Raw genomic sequence first — 18,923 nt, forward strand, 5'->3', positions numbered from 1 at the left:
TCTAGGTTGTCTGATCCAGCCAACCAACTGACTGCTGAGATGAAGTTTGGGGCATAGAGCATCTTCACTGGAGGCAGGGACCAGATTACACTCATCAGAGAATCATTCCTGGATAGATGTCACCTCACTGAAACATGGGCTAATTCATTTCTTATCAAGACTGGAAAGAAAGAGCACAGAGCAGACCGAGGCCAATACACAAGCCAGAGAGCCCCTGGTCCGATAAGAATTTTAAGAACATAAAATGAGGTTTTGTTTTTCTGTAGTTCTATAGGGCATGCAAAGTACCTGGTTACCGTGGCCTGTATACACCAAATGCATGGTCAATAAATATTAAACGATTTCCTTCTCCCCTCTTTCTCTGGTAGTACTGGGTATCTCTATTATGTCTATTATGCCATCTACTCTATGTTAGGGTTAGTTTTATGCATAATCCTTCCCCCCATTAGATAACAAACTCTTTGGAGGCAGAGACTACATCCTTTATAACATCTGATTGATGTGTTTTCTTTTAAATTTCACATAATTAATGGAGATTCACTTTAGATCTTGAAGAGCAGGCTAATACTAGCTTCTCAAGAAGCATGAGGCAGAAAAATTCAGAGGACATCTCTAAGTATGATCATAGTTTTTCACAGAACTTTGAATTAAATATATAAGAGGGAAGCAAAACAAATACCCAGACTTAAGTATCTAATAGGCTTTTGAAATACAAAGTGATTCTCTTCATTTCTTGTGCCACAAGTTAGCTCCTAAAATATTTTCTTATGTATATAAATCTTCAACAGAAGCTACCGTTTCAACCATATCTTCAAAACTCGGATTATAAAGTATACACCACTTTCTATTGTGTCTGAGAAGTAATCTGCTGAATATTTGTTAATTTAGATTTGCTAGAGTATGTAATAACCAAGTAGGTCTGTCTATGATTTCACTGAGTGTAAGAATTTTTGGATAAAGCCACTTTGTAAAAAGTAACCCTGGAGAAGTCTGGCAGGAATAAATACAATTTACACATAATTCCAATCTTTACCATCAGTTTCAATTTTTTCCTTCACTAAGCCTTTATCAGCTTTGACTTCAGAAAAAAAAAAAAGAATTCACCTCTCTGAGGCTCATTTCCTTATTTATAATAGGAGAGATTTAAACCAGCTAGTCTTATAAACTCTCTTTTGGGTCTAAAATATGTGGGCCTATGGAGCCTTTCCTTGTCTTTATTATTCCAAGAGTTGCCAGCAAACAGCTGAAACGATCTATCTCACTTTTCTCTTAACCACATCCAACCCACACTCCAGTAGAAGTGAATATAAACATCAAAATGATCCAGTGATGCAATCCTGACAGAAGAGTGAAGAGTCAGACCCCAGGGATGTGGGGTCCTCAAGAGGAATATTAGTGAACTTCCTGCAGTAGAAGAAGTAATTTCTACTCACCCCACAGTCATTTGCTCCATCTCCACACATGCCTACATAGTAACTGCAGGGGAAAGAAAAATGAATAGCTTAATGCCTCACTTGAATAATTTCTATCATAACTAACTCACGCTCAACTGTGCATGTATATGTGTGTGTGTGTGTGTGTGTGTGTGTGTGTGTTCTGAACACATGTGGAATCAGGCTGAAGGCAAAAGACTTGGAGAGGAATACTCCCAGAGGTATAAGGCCCTGGTATGTTTAAATTGTTTCGATCAATCACGTGGAAATGATGGTGATACTGCCAAGGGCATCCACAAAGATGATCACACACTTCAAAAGAAGTCCTGTTTGATTACCCCCACCAAGGCCAAGTTGAAGTGTGTGCTGTCATAATCATAGAGCTTCCCCCACAACCTAATGCACAGATCATAACCTAGTCCATCTGTGTTTTGGTTGCTGGCTGCTACTGAAAGTTTAGCATGTAGATGCTGGGATGAGAAACATTTGGGAAATGATTTAACAGATCTAACTAGAGACATATACACACACCCCCTAGATGATCTGGGAATTAAAATGAGATATGCTCCCCATCTATACCAGTTTGATGTGCAAACACAATAGTATAAAGAGTACATTTGAAAGCTGTTGCTAAAGCAAAGGAATTTCTGATGCAATACACACTGACTTCTATTATTAGTAAATAATACATTGTAGATATTGATTAATGGCAATACTATTAAAGGCTCAGTGGCAACTTGCCAAAAAAAAACATGAAATAACACAGTCAATACAGGGGAAAATGAAGTTCACAGACAATTTCCTTATGACCAGCTGATACATAAGAAATGGCCATCTTTATGGGTCAAATAATGGCCACATATAAACAAAATCATATGGGTCAACCCAATATTTGGCTATTATATATGAAAATCACCCTATAAACATTGACCTGTTCTCATCTACATGTCAAGACCACGCACATTTGCCAAAAATGGCTTCCTTTCTTCAGGTGTAAAAATACACATCTAATCTTTATATCACATGAGGAATCTTACATCTTCTAGTGTTGCCTAAATTCAGAACAAGTTCTGAAGGATAGAGGCATGAGAAGCAAGATCTGGAAATTGAGAGGATAGCTTATTCTGAGACAGCATGTACCTTCCTGAACCGATTTCTCTTTAGGGGAACACAGCTTTTCAAAAGTAAGCATTTAAGTTGGCAACATTTCTCAGGAATTTGAGAAGGGTAAAATTACTTTCTTCAGCCAATATCATATAATGACCATGGAAGCAAAATAGTCATTTTAGACACTGGTTACTAACCCAGCCTCAAGGCATTATAGGAGTTAATAAACAATTTATGAAACTTTCCCAAGAATGCTCGGGCAACAAAAAAATTAGTCAAAGGCAGTCTCTTGATTTTAGCTACTATTTATCAGCAATTATATAAGGCTTCATAACTCTCCATCCCTCTTCACTTTCCAGAAATCTGCAGTTTGGAGACTATAACATTCCCAGCAAGTAATAAGTAGATTTGGTCTCAGGAACCACTCCACTCTGATGTGACTTGGTCAGCTGTATTTTTGAAGGCAATAAGAAAGGACTTTTCCTGTTTTTACTTTGACCTCTATACCCCAAACAGTAAAAATGCCATTTTATCCCTTTCCTGGAGGTCCTGAAAGTATTCACATATTTTCTGATGGACTTCTAATAACTCTAGGTGATAGCTCATACACTTCCCCATTTTCCCCATTCTGAGCTGTACAAACACCTGTTGTTTCTATTCTCTATATCCAAGCAGGGGATCTTCCTCTAAGATATGCCTTAGGCCACAGAAGGAATTGTCTCCAGGGTAGGCAGCTTCTAAACTGGCCCTCAGTGGTGTTTACTCCCTGGTATTCTTGATGTTGTACAATGCCCTCCCTTGAGTGTGGACTCAACCTGTAACTTGCTTCCAATGAAGAGAATAAAGTGATGGGATGGGATGTCACTCTTGAGATGAAGGTATGAAAATTTATGACACCTCTCTCTCCCTCTTTTCCTTCCTCCCTCTCTCTCTCTCTCTTTCTCTCTCTCTCTCTCTCCTCTCTCTCTCTCTCTCTGACTCTTCTTGCTTGCTCACTGTTATGGAAGGTAGCTTCTTTTTTTATTTTAATTTTTTTTGTCTTTTTAGGCCCTCACCTGCAGCACATGGAAGTTCCCAGGCTAGGGGTAGAATTGGAGCTGTAGTCATTGACCTGTGAGACAGCCATAGCAACGTGGGATCCAAGCTGTGTCTGTGAACTACACCACAGTTTATGGCCACACTGGATCCTTAACCCAATGAATGAGGCCAAGGATCAAACCTGCCTCATAGATACTAGGTTCATTACCCTGATCCACGACAGGAACTCTGGAAGCTAGCTTCTTTATAGAATGACCCAATGCGGCAAGGAACTAAGGGTGGCTTCTGCCAAAGAGCCTGTGAAAAACTGAGGCTCTTTCTTGTCTAACCACCCACAAAGACCTGAATCCTGCCAACAACACGTGAGTGAGGCTGGTGGCAGATCTTCTCTCCAAGTTCTGAGATGATGGCCATCCTGGCCAACACCTAATTACACCTGTGAGAGATCCAGAGCTGGAAGACTCAGCTAAGCACAACTGGATTCCTGATGCACAGCGATGCAATAAAATAAAAATTTTAAAAAATGGGGTTATTATCAGCCAAGGTGTTTGGGAGTAGTTTGTTACATAGCAATAGATAACAAATACAATCTCCTTTTATGCAATAACACCTACTTTAATTTCTGAAATTCTTCAATAAGGCTAGATTTCTGCCCCGGAGACATTCTTGCAAAAATGGTTCCATTCACCAGAATCTAAAGAGAAAATACAACCCTTGCAATAAGATTAGAAAGAAGAATAGTTTTTAAATAAAAGAACTGCCGTGAAAAATTACTCCTGGCCATCGTTTTATTGTGGTATTGGGGGGGTATTTCATTAGACCAAATCTCAGGAAAGGGGAAAAATGGGACTTTAATATTTAACTTTCACTTTCAGTTCTCCATTACAAGTCATTTACTTTTTTTCCAGGCCATTTTTCCAAGATGGGGTAAGCTCTAATGAACACTAGTAACTAAAAAGCTGCAGAGTATATGAGATTAAAATGCCTAAGGAAATACAGTTCTTTTTACCAAGTACCATTTCCATAAGTGCAGACTTAGTAGAGGAAGCAGGAATAGATCAATAGATCAGGAATTGAGAATCAAGGGTCTATTCCTAGCTCTGTCCCAAACTGTGCAAACCTTAGACAAGCCTCAACCTCTCTGAGCCTTAGCTTTCCCATCTTTTTAATGAGGAAATGCACTAATGGTTTTCTAGAAGCCTTGGGGGTCTAGATTCTATGGCTCTTGACTGGTAAAGCAACAGAACTCTCAAGACACAGCTAACAGATGGCTGCTGCCCTGGGCTTGTGCTCCATTTATCTCCTTCCCACTGACAGTGCAGCTCTGCACGACACTATTTTAAAACAGACACACAATGACAAGATAACAAATGCTTTTGAGAATAAACCACGAAGCCTTTGTTTTCTCCTGCTGTAATTTCAGAATCCTGACAGGAAGGGGCACAGAGCTCAGCCTGACAAGAGTTGGTGGCTTTCAGAGAGAAGCTGATCCAAAAAACAGGCAGCATGTTTGGAACTACCTAGAGCTTCCCTCTGCAGGTAATGGAGGGAGACAGGAGGCTGAGGCAGGGGTTTGAGTAGCCACAGGAGCAAGGAAGTATCAGAGCTCAGACTCTGAACAGGAGGCCGGCTGTGCACACATGCAGACCAGGTAGATGCAGGCAGACAGAAACTCCTGAAAGAGCATCGCCCTGTCTAAGATAACCTCAACTCTAAGATAACCTCAGTGATCATCGCTTTCACTGTTCTATTACCCTTTTTTATCTCACTAATCTGGGGAGTGAAACTAAACACGTCATTCCTCCAAGTACTTACTTTTGGAAGCAAGCTGTTGAAATGCTGAAATATCACTTGGTATGATTTCCCACTCATTGCAAAATGGTAACAGCTCCCTCTTTCTCCATCAGGCACTGAGCTGTTTCCAATATTAATGTAGTTTTCCTAAAATAATTGAAAGGGCGTTAATTCTACATTGGCTCTTATGGAATGTTGCTGTTTTCCTACATTCTATGGAAGGACCATGTTACACAACAGTGTGAGGGACCAGCACATACATAATGTGGAATTTACTCATAGAACTTAGACTCATGTGAAGAAGACAGTCAAAATATGCCCCCCCCCAATTATATGAATAGAGAATACTTGGCAGCATGAAGCTCCGGATCCTATCCTGGGAGATACTATCTGTGATGGAGTCTAATGAGGAAATCATTCTAAGGTATGGATGAGTGATTCCAAGGAAGGAGAAGAAACAAGCCTCCCTTCTCTTGCTTCTTCTCCTCATGCAACCTTTTATTGCTTAAGATCGCTTACCTTTCATTCAAAAATCATGCCCCATATAAATGTAATAAAATTCACTGAGTTAAAAAAATATCATGAAGACAGCTGCATAACTCTGTGAATACACAGGAACCATTGAATTGTGCACTTTAAATGGTTGAAATGATATATTGTATGATATATGAATTACATCTCAATAAATTTTTTTTAAAAAAGAAAAAAAAATCATGCCCCAGGTTCTTCCCTGTAAAATAGGTAGACTCATTCTTCAGAGCCTAACCTGCTCTCCCCCACCACACAGGTAACCTCTTCCCTCATGGAGCCCAGATCCTCTTCCACACGCTGTGTTCCCCTGCACTGGCACTACTTTTCTGAAACCCTCTCTTCCCTGTCTTTCACCTGGCAGCATACCGCTACCACTGGCCTCTAGTCTCAGCCAGCTAAGCTCCAAGAGAAAACATGTGATGGCCGTATAGCACTCATCATGTCAATAGCCGGTAATGGTTTTTCATGCAATATTTCTCAGAAGGTGCTATGTTTGTGTCAGACTCTAAATTCAGATAGTATAAAAGATGAGAACGTTTTCTTTATTAGAGGAAGTCATTTGGGAAAGCATCATGTATGGAAGAAAAAAATATTTGGATGTGCTAAATTGGGAGGCAAGGTGATACACCCCTCCCCTTCCAACCCCCTTCTAAAATGGCCAACAGAACACTTGTTGTAAAGTGTTCCCTTGGGGCAAGGACAGAGTTCCCCTTGCTTTTCCTGGAAATTGAGGAAAGTATGGTGGGAGGAAGCCAGAGAAGAAGAAAGCCCGAAACAGTGATGTGACTTCTGGCAATGACAAACCTTCTGGAGAGGTACTAAACTCTTAAATGAATAGTGTGAGTAGACTCTTTGTTAAAAATTAGTGAGGATGGATATAGAGAACAGGCTTGTGGTTTTCAAGGGGGAAGGGGATGGGGAAAGGATGGACTGAGAGTTTGGGGTTAGCAGTTGCAAACTAATATGTATAGAATGGATAAAAAACAAGGTCCTACTGTACAGCATAGGGAGCTATAGTCAATATCCAATGATCTACCATAGGGGAAAAGAATATGAAAAATAATGTGGATATATATAACTGAATCACTTTGCTGTGCAGCAGAAATTCACACAACATTGTAAATCAACTATACTTCAATAAAATATATTTTTAAAAAATTAATAAGGATCTTTGTTTCATCACGCAGTAAAGTTGAGGCAACATGCATTGATGCTGAGGCCAGTGAGTTGGCAAGGCAATCAGCACCAGAAACCCACTGAAAGCAGAGAGAGAGCTGTTAGCTTTCATCACCCACACAATGGATTTGAGCCACGTTAATGCACCTCTTCACAGGGTAGGGGCAGGCACAGCTGTGCAGCTTCTGTGCTGCACAAAGGCCTACTCTACACTGAACAATCTGAAGGGCTGGTCAGCCAGGAGGAAGGGAGCTTTTTTGTAATTTATCACCTGGAGGACCATCTCTTTGAATTCATACAAAGGCAGAGACACTTTATTTGTAATGAAATGTCAGGTTGAAGCCCATTCTCTTCACATGAAAGAGCTGTCCTGTGGCAAGTGCACAGGAAGCTTGCTACTGAGAGAAGCCCAACATCTGTTCACGTCATGTCACTGTTACTGCACAGTCTAAATGCCTATGGACTGGGTGGAAGTGGGGAGGGGAGAGAATCAAACAGACCGAATTTGATTCCCTGCTCTGTAACTTGCCAGTGTGTGTCCTAGGAAAGCTTATCTCTCTAGTTCTGAGTTTTGTCATTGGTAAAATGAATAGTTAACTCCACTGCATAGGGTAACTAAGGATCAGATGGGAAAATGGATAGAATTCAGTGGTTCTCAGCCACATTTGCACATTGGAATCCCTGGGGGAAGGATTGATACCAGTTCCCAGCCCAGAGACCCTGACTGAATCCGTAGAGTCTTGGCTTTGGAAACTTGAGCATTCTTCTAGGTGATTCCTACATGAAGCCAGGACAAAGGAGCACCAGTGGAAATGCTAAAAGCTTTGCAAACTTTAAAACACTGGCCATGGAGTTCCCGTTGTGGCTCAGTGGTTAACGAATCCGACTAGGAACCGTGAGGTTGTAGGTTCAATCCCTGGCCTTGCTCAGTGGGTTAAGGATCCGGCGTTGCCATGAGCTGTGGTGTAGGTCACAGATGCGGCTCAGATCTGGCATTGCTGTGGCTCTGGTGTAGGCCGGCAGCTATAGCTCTGATTAGACCCCTAGCCTGGGAACCTCCATATGCTGCAGGAGCGGCCCTAGAAAAGACAAAACAAACAAACAAACAAACAAACAAACAAAAACACTGGCCAGAGAGGAGGGATTATTACTGTGGTGACGTCTCATACCGAGAGAGGAGGTTACCCAGGGTCAGGGTGGTATTCCATCCGCCCCAGCCCACGGAGGGGTCTTCTAACATTTACTCACATTCTTTCCAGGTTCACGTTCTTGGTTTTCTACCAGCTGCCAGGTCACAGAGGCAGGGACAGACTCTTCAGGTTCATTGGCTTCAACAAGAATCACTTGGCTTCCTTGAGGAATCATTTTGGAATTCCTTGCAACAGTAATGGCTGTTTGAAGGTTGTCACCTGGGTGACAAAGAGTTTGCTTTGAATAGAAACCTTTCAGCCTCCAGAACTGAGCTCTTCCTCCCCCCAGTGTCCATACCACTTTGTTGGTGCTGTGAGTGTGTGTGTGTGTGTGTGTGTGTGTGTGTGTGTGCGTTTGTATTTTGGGAGAATTTATGGCTTTACGCCTTTTTCATAACCATTTATCAAGCCTGTCTGTCCCTACAGTCAAACACTATGCCTGCATCTCGCTCCCATAATAGTGTCATGCCCTTGAACATTGCATATTTCCAAAGAACACACAAAGGAGTAAATAAATATTTAAGTGTTTTATGACTAATCTTCAGGAGACTGACAGCTTTTGGTGGTAAAGGTAATATGGACACAATCTAATAATACAAACTCATTCTTGGAATCTGGATTTCAGTTAAGCAGAGAAAAAAGCACTATGGGAAGGCCATGTAGTGGCCATATGGTTGGATTTGATCATCATGGGCCATGTCAACCCCACAGCCCTGAAGGACAGTCCAGCAGAGTCTCACATGCTTTATACAGAGGTTTCACTGGGGTTCTTGATGAGAACCCTATTTCCATCTTTCAGCATTTGTTATGAACTTACTAGCCCTGCACAGGTCCTGGGTAGGAACAGTGGGCCTTAGCCAAAGAGAATGAGATATGGTCCTTGCCTCCAAAGCTCACAGTTGTGTTGGCGGGAGCGACACACGTTCCTGGGTAACTGGAGCACAGGGTAACAAACTTGACAGCAAAGCACTTTTCTTTCTATTTCGATAACATGAACCCACTCAGCTCATGTGGTCTTTTGTTTGTGCCTGGGATGTATTTGATTTGTCAGGTCTCCAGAAACCCATACCTGTAATCATCACGGTTCTGATGCGGGCCTCACTCAGTTCCTTCAAGACTGGTTTGGTTTCCTTTTTCAAGCGATTCTCCATTATGAGAAGTCCCAGAAATGTTAACTCTGACTCCACCTTCTCTCTTTGGATTTGGGAGAAAGTCAGTATTAAAGTATATCCATATAGTCTCAACAGCTGCATTTATCTCTTCTTTTTAAAACTTCTAAGTTTTATCAATGTCATACATGCCCAGGTTTAAAAAATTAGAAAGAATCCCAAAGCTTATAGTAATGAAAACCAATAGTCCTGTCTTCACCCACCTCACCCCTTCTCCTTCCCAGGGGCAACCATTTTTATGCCTTTTAGTTGCTTTTTCCGATTTTTAACTCCATTTTTTCAAACAATGTGTTTATCTTCCAGCTCTTCTGTTGGTTTTCAAAATTTTTTGTTCATCATATGTATTTTTTAATTTTTTGAGCTTGTAAGCATTTCAGTTTATTAGGTATATATTAGGTATATACTGCACACAGGATACCATTGTAATAGTTGAATATGGAATTATTTATTTCGGCCTTTATCTGTAATCTCCAGTAAATACATGACATCAGCCAAGGTTCTGAAGAGTTTTCAGAATTTGAAATTGGAGGCTTGGATTCTAACTGGGTTACATTAGCTATGTGGGATCTCTCCTCTAAAATAAAATAAATATTGGGTGTTTTTTAAAAAGTAAATTTTGGGGCCAAGATCTCTTTCTTGATCCTTCTTTGTTCCTGTTTCCATCCAGAGTGGAGTTAAGATGGTAGGGAGAGGAAGAGGGAAGAGAGGGAGACCTAGGGAACTAATCTCATGTCTGCTATCAGTTAATCCCCAAGTTCAGGGTCCGCAGTCTTACCTTCACCTGTATAGTACATGACATATCAGAGTATTGTCCTCTCCTGGGTTCTACAGGTGAACCCACTTTCCTCTCGCAAACTCTCTCTGGCATGGTGTAGGCTATTGCTTCTTCTATCCTGCTGATTCAGCCTTCATTCTGCCCACCAACTTTACATCTTACAGAAATACATAGAAATCTCTCATCCATAGTTATTGCTTCTCTAGTTTTTCTCTGATATTGTTTCTTTTCTATCACACGAATAGGATTTTGGAAGGAAATAATCACAAGGTCAATAAACATTAAGAGAAAAATCAGAATTGGAATTTGGCAAAAAATAATTCAAACTTGGATAGGAACACAATGAAGAAACACCTCTCTTAAATAGAGTACAAGTACCTACATCCTTCATTCAAAAGTTCAGTCACTAAATCACTACTTCATTTTAGATCTTATATTAGGCGCTTTGGTAAATACTCTGATAATCAAATATGAATCTCGCCTTTCTGATCTCGGAGAAAGAAACTATATAGAAATCATAAAAGAAAATACACCTCCATACAGAATTTGTTAAATTCCCATCATTTAAACTCAGGACTTTCTGTTATAGATTGGATTAATATGTTCTCATTAACTAGAACTAAAAGAAAGATCCTAACATCTTCTCACCTAATTATCCTGTTCTGGTCTCTGTTTTATGACTCTCTTGTCATTCGCTGATTCCGGGACCTGGGCCTCTTGGGATTCTACAATATTCTAGCAAAATCCTGTGTCTAGGCCTTTGTGGCCACTATTCCTATTGCCTGCAATGTTCCTCCCCAGATATCTGCTTGCCTTGCCGCCTTACTTTACTCAAATTTCTGTCGAATGTGCCTCCTCAAAGGACTCCCCTGATCAACCCAGGTGAAATGTGCTCTCAGTCATTTTAAAAATCCCTTAGCCTGCTTTATTTTTTTCCTCCAGGAAATGTATCACTCCCAAACAATATTTTATGGATTAACTTTATTACCTGTTTCCCTCAATTGGCATATATGCTTTGTGAGAGCAAGGATTTTCTTCTGAATCCTCAGTACTTGAAGTCAAGCTCAATAGAAATTTGCTAAATGCATGAAGGGGTGGATCTTGATAAAGTATTTCCTCTGTTTTTATTTTTTAATTTTTTCCTAAGTCATCTTAAGACATTCTTCTACTTCCCCTTTATGATACCAGTTTTTTTGAAGTTTTTGATTTTCCTAATTGGTAACATTTGCTAAATATAATTTGATTCTAAAAAAAAAATCAAAACCCTATTCTTTTACCCTGTTTGAAAATAACAACTATATTCTGAGGAGCATAATGAATAGGCTCCTGTGGTTCTCTGAGAAAATCTGAAGTGGTTAGAAATATAGCACGTTTATCCTCATTTTCTTATTTCTTAAACTTATAATAATATCTGTCTCACCAGTGGCTTTTAAAGAACATCACAGCTGCATTTGTATGTGGCAGCTGGGTAGTGGCTACCCTGCATGTCTAGCAACATAAATCTTTTCTTCACACATGACCTTAACTTTCATGATTAAAATTTGTATCTTAAAAAATGACAAAATCCTGTGTACTATGGGTATTTATGCTTGCTCAAGAATAGCTAACACCTTGAATGTTAAACCTGAGAGTACTGTTCATATATTTCAAAAATATATATATTTTGTGCTTTTATTTAGAAGATTAAAATGTCACAGCTCAAAGACTTCTTAGAGATCATCCAATCCCACATTTTATAGATGGGGAAATAGATACAACATAAGGAAGGGGCAGTGATTACTGATTATATTAGAATAGATGGACTTAGGTTATAAATAGCAATGTGGAACCAAGAATATTCACATCTTATGCAGAAGGGCTAATAATAATTGCAGATAAGTGAGTCTCTACCAGCAATACAAAATCCAAATAAGGGATGTATATATGATTTGTCATTCAGTTTTTTGCAGTATTTCTCTCCTCCTTTGTCATAAACAATTCAAAAACCTTTAAAAAAATTGAGACTCTCAAAAAATAGTCTATAGATTATCTTCTACTGAGAATACTTTTATCCCCTGAATGTAATTAAGAATTCTGAATTCTGTTTCACATAAGGAACTTGATTTGTATTCACAACCTCTCCAAATCTGAGAGAGGTGTACTACTGAGCCCTGAAAGAAGCCAAGTCTAAAGGATTCCAGAGGTTGTTCCAAGTGCCTACTGTATCCTCTCAATCCCTTTGTATGTGGGACAAACCCATCAGTCAGCCACATGATGTTCTGAGGTTGAAAGAGGGTTGGCTGTCTTTGATGGGATGATGGAACACAAGGAAGAGATAACTCAGATACCTCACTGGGATTGGGAAGTCAGGAGATCTCAACCACCATCCTTGTTCTGCCACCAAGCAGCACTGTCACCTGGGCAAGTCCTCGGTGTGGCTTACAGTTGCCCATCTCCAAATCAGGGGACTGGATAAATGCTTCTCCCTCTCCTAAAGCTTCCCCATTGATTGAATTGTCCTTCAGTCCACCTCCAGAGCCTGCCCTGGTGCCAATTGTTGAGTTCCTTACCTGGTTAAGCTCTCCACTTCTGAAAACTTCCCCATCTTCAAGGCCTTGTGGGCAAGGGCAATGACACGGAAGCCTTGCACTGTGTAATTCCTCAGCTCCTGTGCAAAATTCTTGGGCACTACCAGCAAAGAAGGGAGAAGTGAATGCAGGTCACACTGAAGGTGGCTCAACTCCTACACAAGACTCTGAAATGCAGTCACTGTATCTTGTTTTAACTTTCCCTTTATAAATATGCTTTAATAGAAAAACTACAACTTCAGTTAAAGGTCACAAATGGCTTCATTAGTATGTTATTTTGACTCTATCTGAAATAAATGCTGAAGATGTGTTGGTTGTCAACTGAGAGTCACATTGACTGGCTGGATTCAGTAAAGGCAGACTTCAGGACTGTCTACCAAAATGAAATGAGGGAATTTGCTGCTTCTCTACATTTGTAGTTAGCAAATCACAGACCAGATCTGGCCCATTGCTTGTTTTTGTAAATAAAGTTTTATTGGAACACAGCCAAGCCTATTTGTCTGTTTATTATCTATGGCTGCTTTGGGGCTACAAGGCAGGGTTGAGCAGTTGAGACAGAGATGGTGTAGCCCACAAAGCCTAAGATATTTACTCCATGGCTTTTTTCAGAAAAGTTTGCCAATCCATGCTTTAGAAATTGGATGACCCAATGCCAACATTTGTTTATTTTGACATGGTAATCATAAATGATGTTACCATAGCTATAAAATTTTTATGGTTTGTGTATAAAGGTATAAGAAAGAACAGTATAATGAGTGGTGCAGTGGCTTAGGTAGTGAACCATCTGAGTTCTAGTCTCTATTCTACTGCCAACAATCTCCTTGACCTTGGGCATGCTAGGTCTGTCTTTTGCACATAAATTTTCCCACCCATAAGATGAGGAGGTTGTAGATTTCTATGTCTTCATTCAGCTCAGACTTTCTGTAATTCTCAAATAATTCTGGGGGTGGGAATCTAATTTCAAGGAAGCTCCTAACTCTCTATTTCTTAAATACAGGAACAACAACAACAAAATCACTGAGTATATTAGCATATGTCAAGGATTAGCAGTTAGGACAATAAGAAAAATTGGAATGGCTACTAGATGAAGAAGGGGTGGCAAATGACACCTGAAAAAAAAATGACAGCCAAGTAGAGACCATCCATCTGTGAAGGACAGAGTTAACAGAAGCCAGAAAGGAGATCAAAATCAGAAAAAGGAGGACTCCTAAGATAAAAAAGATTCCATGTAGAGAGAGAAGTTAAAACAATCATTTGCCAAATCTAGAATTCTATGCACAACTTGATGGTGATCAGCAATTGTAAGGAGAATATAGATGAAAATCAGGAGAAAAAAGGCCAATTTTATCCAAATGAACTCATTTGAATGCAACAATATTCTTATAAATCTGGGCTGCAGCTTCGAGAGTGTATATGTTTATAAGACTAAGAAACAATTCAAATCGGCTCAAAATCTTGCCCAGAAAGATGAAATTGCTGTGAAAATGATCAATTACCTTGCTCTGATACCATCTAATTGACTCTAATCACTCTTTTTCCCCTAAAAGATTCATCTCTTTTAGATGATGATATTCTCCTTCCATTGATCTGTCTGAGGCCCCATGGATGGTGCCAGCCCCTAGGAGGTGAGAGAGCATCCTTGTCGGCTGAATTAGCCTAATGCCAGACCTGTCTTTTTAGTTGTCTCTGAATGCTTCTCATTCTCACCTTCCCTGGTTCTCTGACCCCCATGTAGCTCCCTGTTCAGTCCTGATGCTTGTTTCACACCTCCTTTCCTGATGCCCCATTGTGGTTGGGCTTTTCTGGCTGGACCACAGCCTGATATTAACTCTGCCTCTGCTTTAAAATTATCACTTCTGCCTTAGCAGATCTACTGAGCCCACTTCCCCCCCACTGAGAAAACAACCAACTCCCCATTCATTAGTTTAGGTTGGTTGGCTCTGTGTGTTTGAGATTTTCTTTCTTTCTTTTTTTTTCTTGTCTTTTTAGGGCTGCACTTGTGGTATTTGGAAGTTCTCAGGCTAGGGATCGAATTGGAGCTGCACGGCAGCCACAGCAATGCCAGATATGAGCCACCTCTTGGACCTACACCGAAGCTCATGACAAAGCCAGATCCTTAACCCACTGAGTGAGGCCAGGGATCAAACCTGAGTCCCCATGGATACCAATCGGGTTAGTTGCCGCTGAGCCAAAATGGGAACTCCAACTTTTCAAGTATTTACCTCTTGAAAGAGAAAAGTGATAGTACCTGTTTCAGAACTACAGAACCTGGCCAGCATCTCCGGGGCACCCTTCATGTAGACATGGAAGTGATCCTCCCCTGCCAGCTGGGCCACCACAGACATCCTCTGTAGGCTGGAGGAGAATGGAAACTGGCGCACGATGGTGATGGCTTCCACAGGACTCTGAAAGTGCACAGGGAGAGGGGGGCTTAAGAAGCTATTAAGTGAGATTTAGTAGATGCTCATCAACAAATGAGGTTTACTCTGCAGTGAGCCCGGTGACAACACGAAGTGGTATATTATCACAACATGGATATTTTTCTGGCTGCGTCTAAGGGGATGCCCTCATCAAGTTGTCTGGTGTTAATGAAAAAATGCTGCCTGCTGTATCAGTAAACAAAGGATGTTGCAGCCATCCAGCTATCACATTACAAGAGCCCCTAAGGTGAGTCCTGAGGGAACTCAGGATAGAAACAGGCTACCCACTATCAAGCAGCCAGCTGCTGCAATCAACCATCCACCCATGCACAGCCCTGCCACAATGCACCTGAGAAAACTCAGGATAAGAAAGCATAGGCTACTGGTCCCAGATAGGTGAGGTATATATCAAAGAAGAGATTTCAGTGGGTCCAGAATCTTGCATCTTCCCATAGGCAGAAAAGAACAAAATTCCCTAATTTGAGATATCTGGTTTTCTTTCATTAATATTTAAGTATTCTTTAAGTAATCTTTTGATGTTCTGACTACCTGGTCTTTGTTGCAAAAACTCCTATATATCCTGGATCCTCCCTTACCTCTTACCTCTTAGAACGATCTGAGATCTGAGATGCTGTGTCCCAAGCTTAAGTCCTCAGTGTTGCCCACTGAATAAGATATGATTCTCAATGTTTAGGTTATGCCTTTTTTTTTTTTTTTTCAGTCAACACTGGCCTCGAGGCCCTTCCCTTGGATGCGTGGAGAAATCCTAATTATCTTCCAGGCCAAGTTTACTGATCACTTCCTCTGTAGTATTTCTCTCCTAGAAATGGTGTTTACTCCCACCTCTGGACACCTGCTACTCTTTCTTCAGTCTTTATTGTAGCACTTGGCACAGTGTATTGCATTTGCACCTGTATTGATTTTTCTATCAGCCCACAGTTTTCTCCAACATACAGACCAATATGCTTAGTTTTGAAACCTTTTATCCCTTAGCACCTAATGCAGGACTTGAACATACATAGGTATTCTGTGAGTGTTGGTTGAATAAATTAATGGATAAATTCAGGAATGAAGGAGTGAGCAAACCAGCTATGGATACCTTTAGGATAAGGCAAAATCACAGGAATATAAAAATACATAAAAGGGGAATTTCACCAGTTTTAAAGAGAAAGATTTATAGAATTGAAAGAAGATCATACCTGACTGGCTTTTGGTCCTGGTTTTATTATTATGTTTGAAGCTGATATCCCAAATTTGCAGTGGTCTACATTGCAATCTTCCATTATCTGTTTTAAAATGAAAACATTCCTAAGATTCTTTAGAGAAAAATAAGAAAGAAATCTCTCTCATTTGCATAGCACTTTAATCTTGTCAAAGCCCTTTCACATATTTTCTCTTCTAGGCCAATTATCTTAATACCATCCTTGTCAAATTTCTGTTGTGTTGATTTATATTAAAGACCTTCTTGTAAAATGTCAAAAAGCCAGAATTATTGTGACTGCACTTTAAGGAGTAGTTGATGGAAGAAGGCTAACTACAGCCCACTGGTTCTTCCTAAAAGGCATGTCTAGTAAATGGATGAGGGTTTAAGTGGAGATTTGCTCTCCAATATTCTTCAGCACATTAGCTCTCAGGTGACTAAGGATTGATTCCTGAGATAAACATGTAACCATTTCTTATGCTCCATCTGTGCTACTAGCCTAATTGGTTAGCCAGAGAGTTACATGTTAGCTGCTAGCAAATTAGAAAGCGCATTTGAAAATAGTTTGTATTCTTTGGATGTTACAAGAGTAGAAGTTACGCCATCTGAGAAACCACTATTAAGCTAAAATATGGGAAAGGCAGCCAAATTTATAAACAGTAGAAGTCAGAAAATAGGAGACAACATCTCATCTGGTTTCTGCTCTATCCCTTACATGTTCAGCCTTGGGGACATCATTTCTCCAAATCTCGATTTCTTCTGAAAAATATTCTGACATCCTTCCTAAGAAGTGTTATCATTCTTATAGTCTATAAAGACATTTTCCCTCCCCCTTATGTTTAGTGAAAGTTTCCTAACAGTCAAAAGGTACATAGCTAGAGACTTTCTCATTCAGCTTTAAACTTGATGAACAATCTTGCACTTTTAGTCTTTGTCTGGAGTGGATAAACTGCTCTTAAAGACAGTTCTTACAGAGCTAATAGCATAGACAGATTTATGACCCCACACAAGACCCCAAATTGTATGTTGTTTGTACAAATATATCAAGCCTCCTCTGATGGAGGAGGGGGGCACTGTTAGACCCAGGATCAAAGTCACATAGAACAATAATGACCATGTGCAACTCATCACTGTGTCAGCACCAAAGATACTGGTAAGGATATTGCTTATAATAATTACACTGATTCCTCTCCATTAAGATCCAGGAAAGTGATTTCAGTCTTATCTTCATATCAAGTATTTCTCCACAGCAAGTGCTCGAAGTTTAGCTTACTGATAACAGAAATGTCCCTGTTTACCAGGTTTCCCCTCTTATTACTTTGGCCTCTAGAAGGCTATAATTTTGCTATAATAAATCTTTCAATTAGCCGCTTTGTCAGGTGTTCTTCAAGTCCCCACAATCATTTGTTTTCATTCCTTTACAACTCTGTTTAAATGCTGTCCTGTATTTTATATGTCATTATCAGGAGCTTTAGAACAAAGGAGTTAATTAACTATTGAATGAATGAAAAGCCTCCATTGTTTGAGCACTTTACAATGCACACAGCCCCTTCAGCCTCACAGTCTCAAAGCTCCAGAAGTGAGGCATTATTATCCAAATGTACAGATGATGTAACAGACCCTGAGTCCTCTTTTGGATTTGGGGTCAGGCGGGGAGAGAAAGGTGGAGTCCAGAGGTTTCCCCACCGTGTCCTGATGGTCACCAGGAGGGGCTTGTACTTTTTCGTTTGTTTGTTTGTTTGTTTTTAGGGCTGTAAGTGCATCATACGGAAGTTCCTAGGCTCTGGGTCAAATCTGAGCTGCAGTTGTGGGCCTAAGCCACAGCCACAGCAGCGAGAGATCCGAGCTGAGTCTACAACCTACACCACAGCTCACAGCAATGACATACCCTTAACCCACTGAGCAGGATCAGAGATTGAACCTGCATCCTCATAGATATTAGTAGGGTTCATAATCCACTGAGTCACAACTGGAACATCAAGGCAAGGGGCTGGTACTTTTCTACTCAGCTCAGGAAATTGAACCCCTTGGATTGAAGGATCTCCAGTTGAGTGTCCAGACCTATACTGTCTAATATAATAGCTACCAGATACCTGTGGCTATTTAAAGTTAAATTAGTTAAATAAAATTTAAAATTCTGGAGCTCCCGTTGTGGCTCAGCAGTTAATGAACCTGACTAGGATCCATGAGGATGTGGGTTTGATCCCAGTCCTCTCTCAGTGGGTCAGGGTCAGGGATCCAGCATTGCCCTGAGCTGTGGTGTACGTCACAGACATGGCTTAGGTCCCACATTGCTGTAGCTGTGGTGTAAGCTGGCAGCCATAGCTCCGATTCGACACATAGCCTGGGAAATTCCATATGCCGTGGGTGTGGCCCTAAAAAAAAGAAGGCAAAAATTCTGTTCTTCAGATGTATACCTACATTTCATATGTTCAATAGGAAATGTGGCTAATGGCTACTGTGTTGAATAGCACTGCTTTAAACCAGTAATTCTCTGAGGGTGTTTTGTGCCATGTTTTGGC

General features: G+C 40.4%; 1 protein-coding gene across 2 annotated transcripts in view; it reads right to left on the minus strand.

Moving 5' to 3' along the window:
- Positions 1 to 18,923, minus strand: part of ATP13A5 (ATPase 13A5) — a 113,481-nt gene that overhangs the window by 31,065 nt on the left and 63,493 nt on the right. For both annotated transcript variants that reach the window (XM_047788899.1, XM_047788889.1), the window contains 8 exons: positions 16,400 to 16,486; positions 15,029 to 15,185; positions 12,763 to 12,880; positions 9,339 to 9,463; positions 8,328 to 8,488; positions 5,394 to 5,519; positions 4,193 to 4,272; positions 1,434 to 1,476 (listed from right to left, as the gene is read on the minus strand). In XM_047788899.1, coding sequence (XP_047644855.1) covers positions 1,434 to 1,476; positions 4,193 to 4,272; positions 5,394 to 5,519; positions 8,328 to 8,488; positions 9,339 to 9,463; positions 12,763 to 12,880; positions 15,029 to 15,185; positions 16,400 to 16,486 — 897 coding nt within the window. The remainder of the gene's footprint in view (positions 1 to 1,433; positions 1,477 to 4,192; positions 4,273 to 5,393; positions 5,520 to 8,327; positions 8,489 to 9,338; positions 9,464 to 12,762; positions 12,881 to 15,028; positions 15,186 to 16,399; positions 16,487 to 18,923) is intronic.

The sequence above is a fragment of the Phacochoerus africanus genome, chromosome 1, assembly GCF_016906955.1.
Source record: "Phacochoerus africanus isolate WHEZ1 chromosome 1, ROS_Pafr_v1, whole genome shotgun sequence".
In the NCBI taxonomy this organism is placed as follows: domain Eukaryota; kingdom Metazoa; phylum Chordata; class Mammalia; order Artiodactyla; family Suidae; genus Phacochoerus; species Phacochoerus africanus.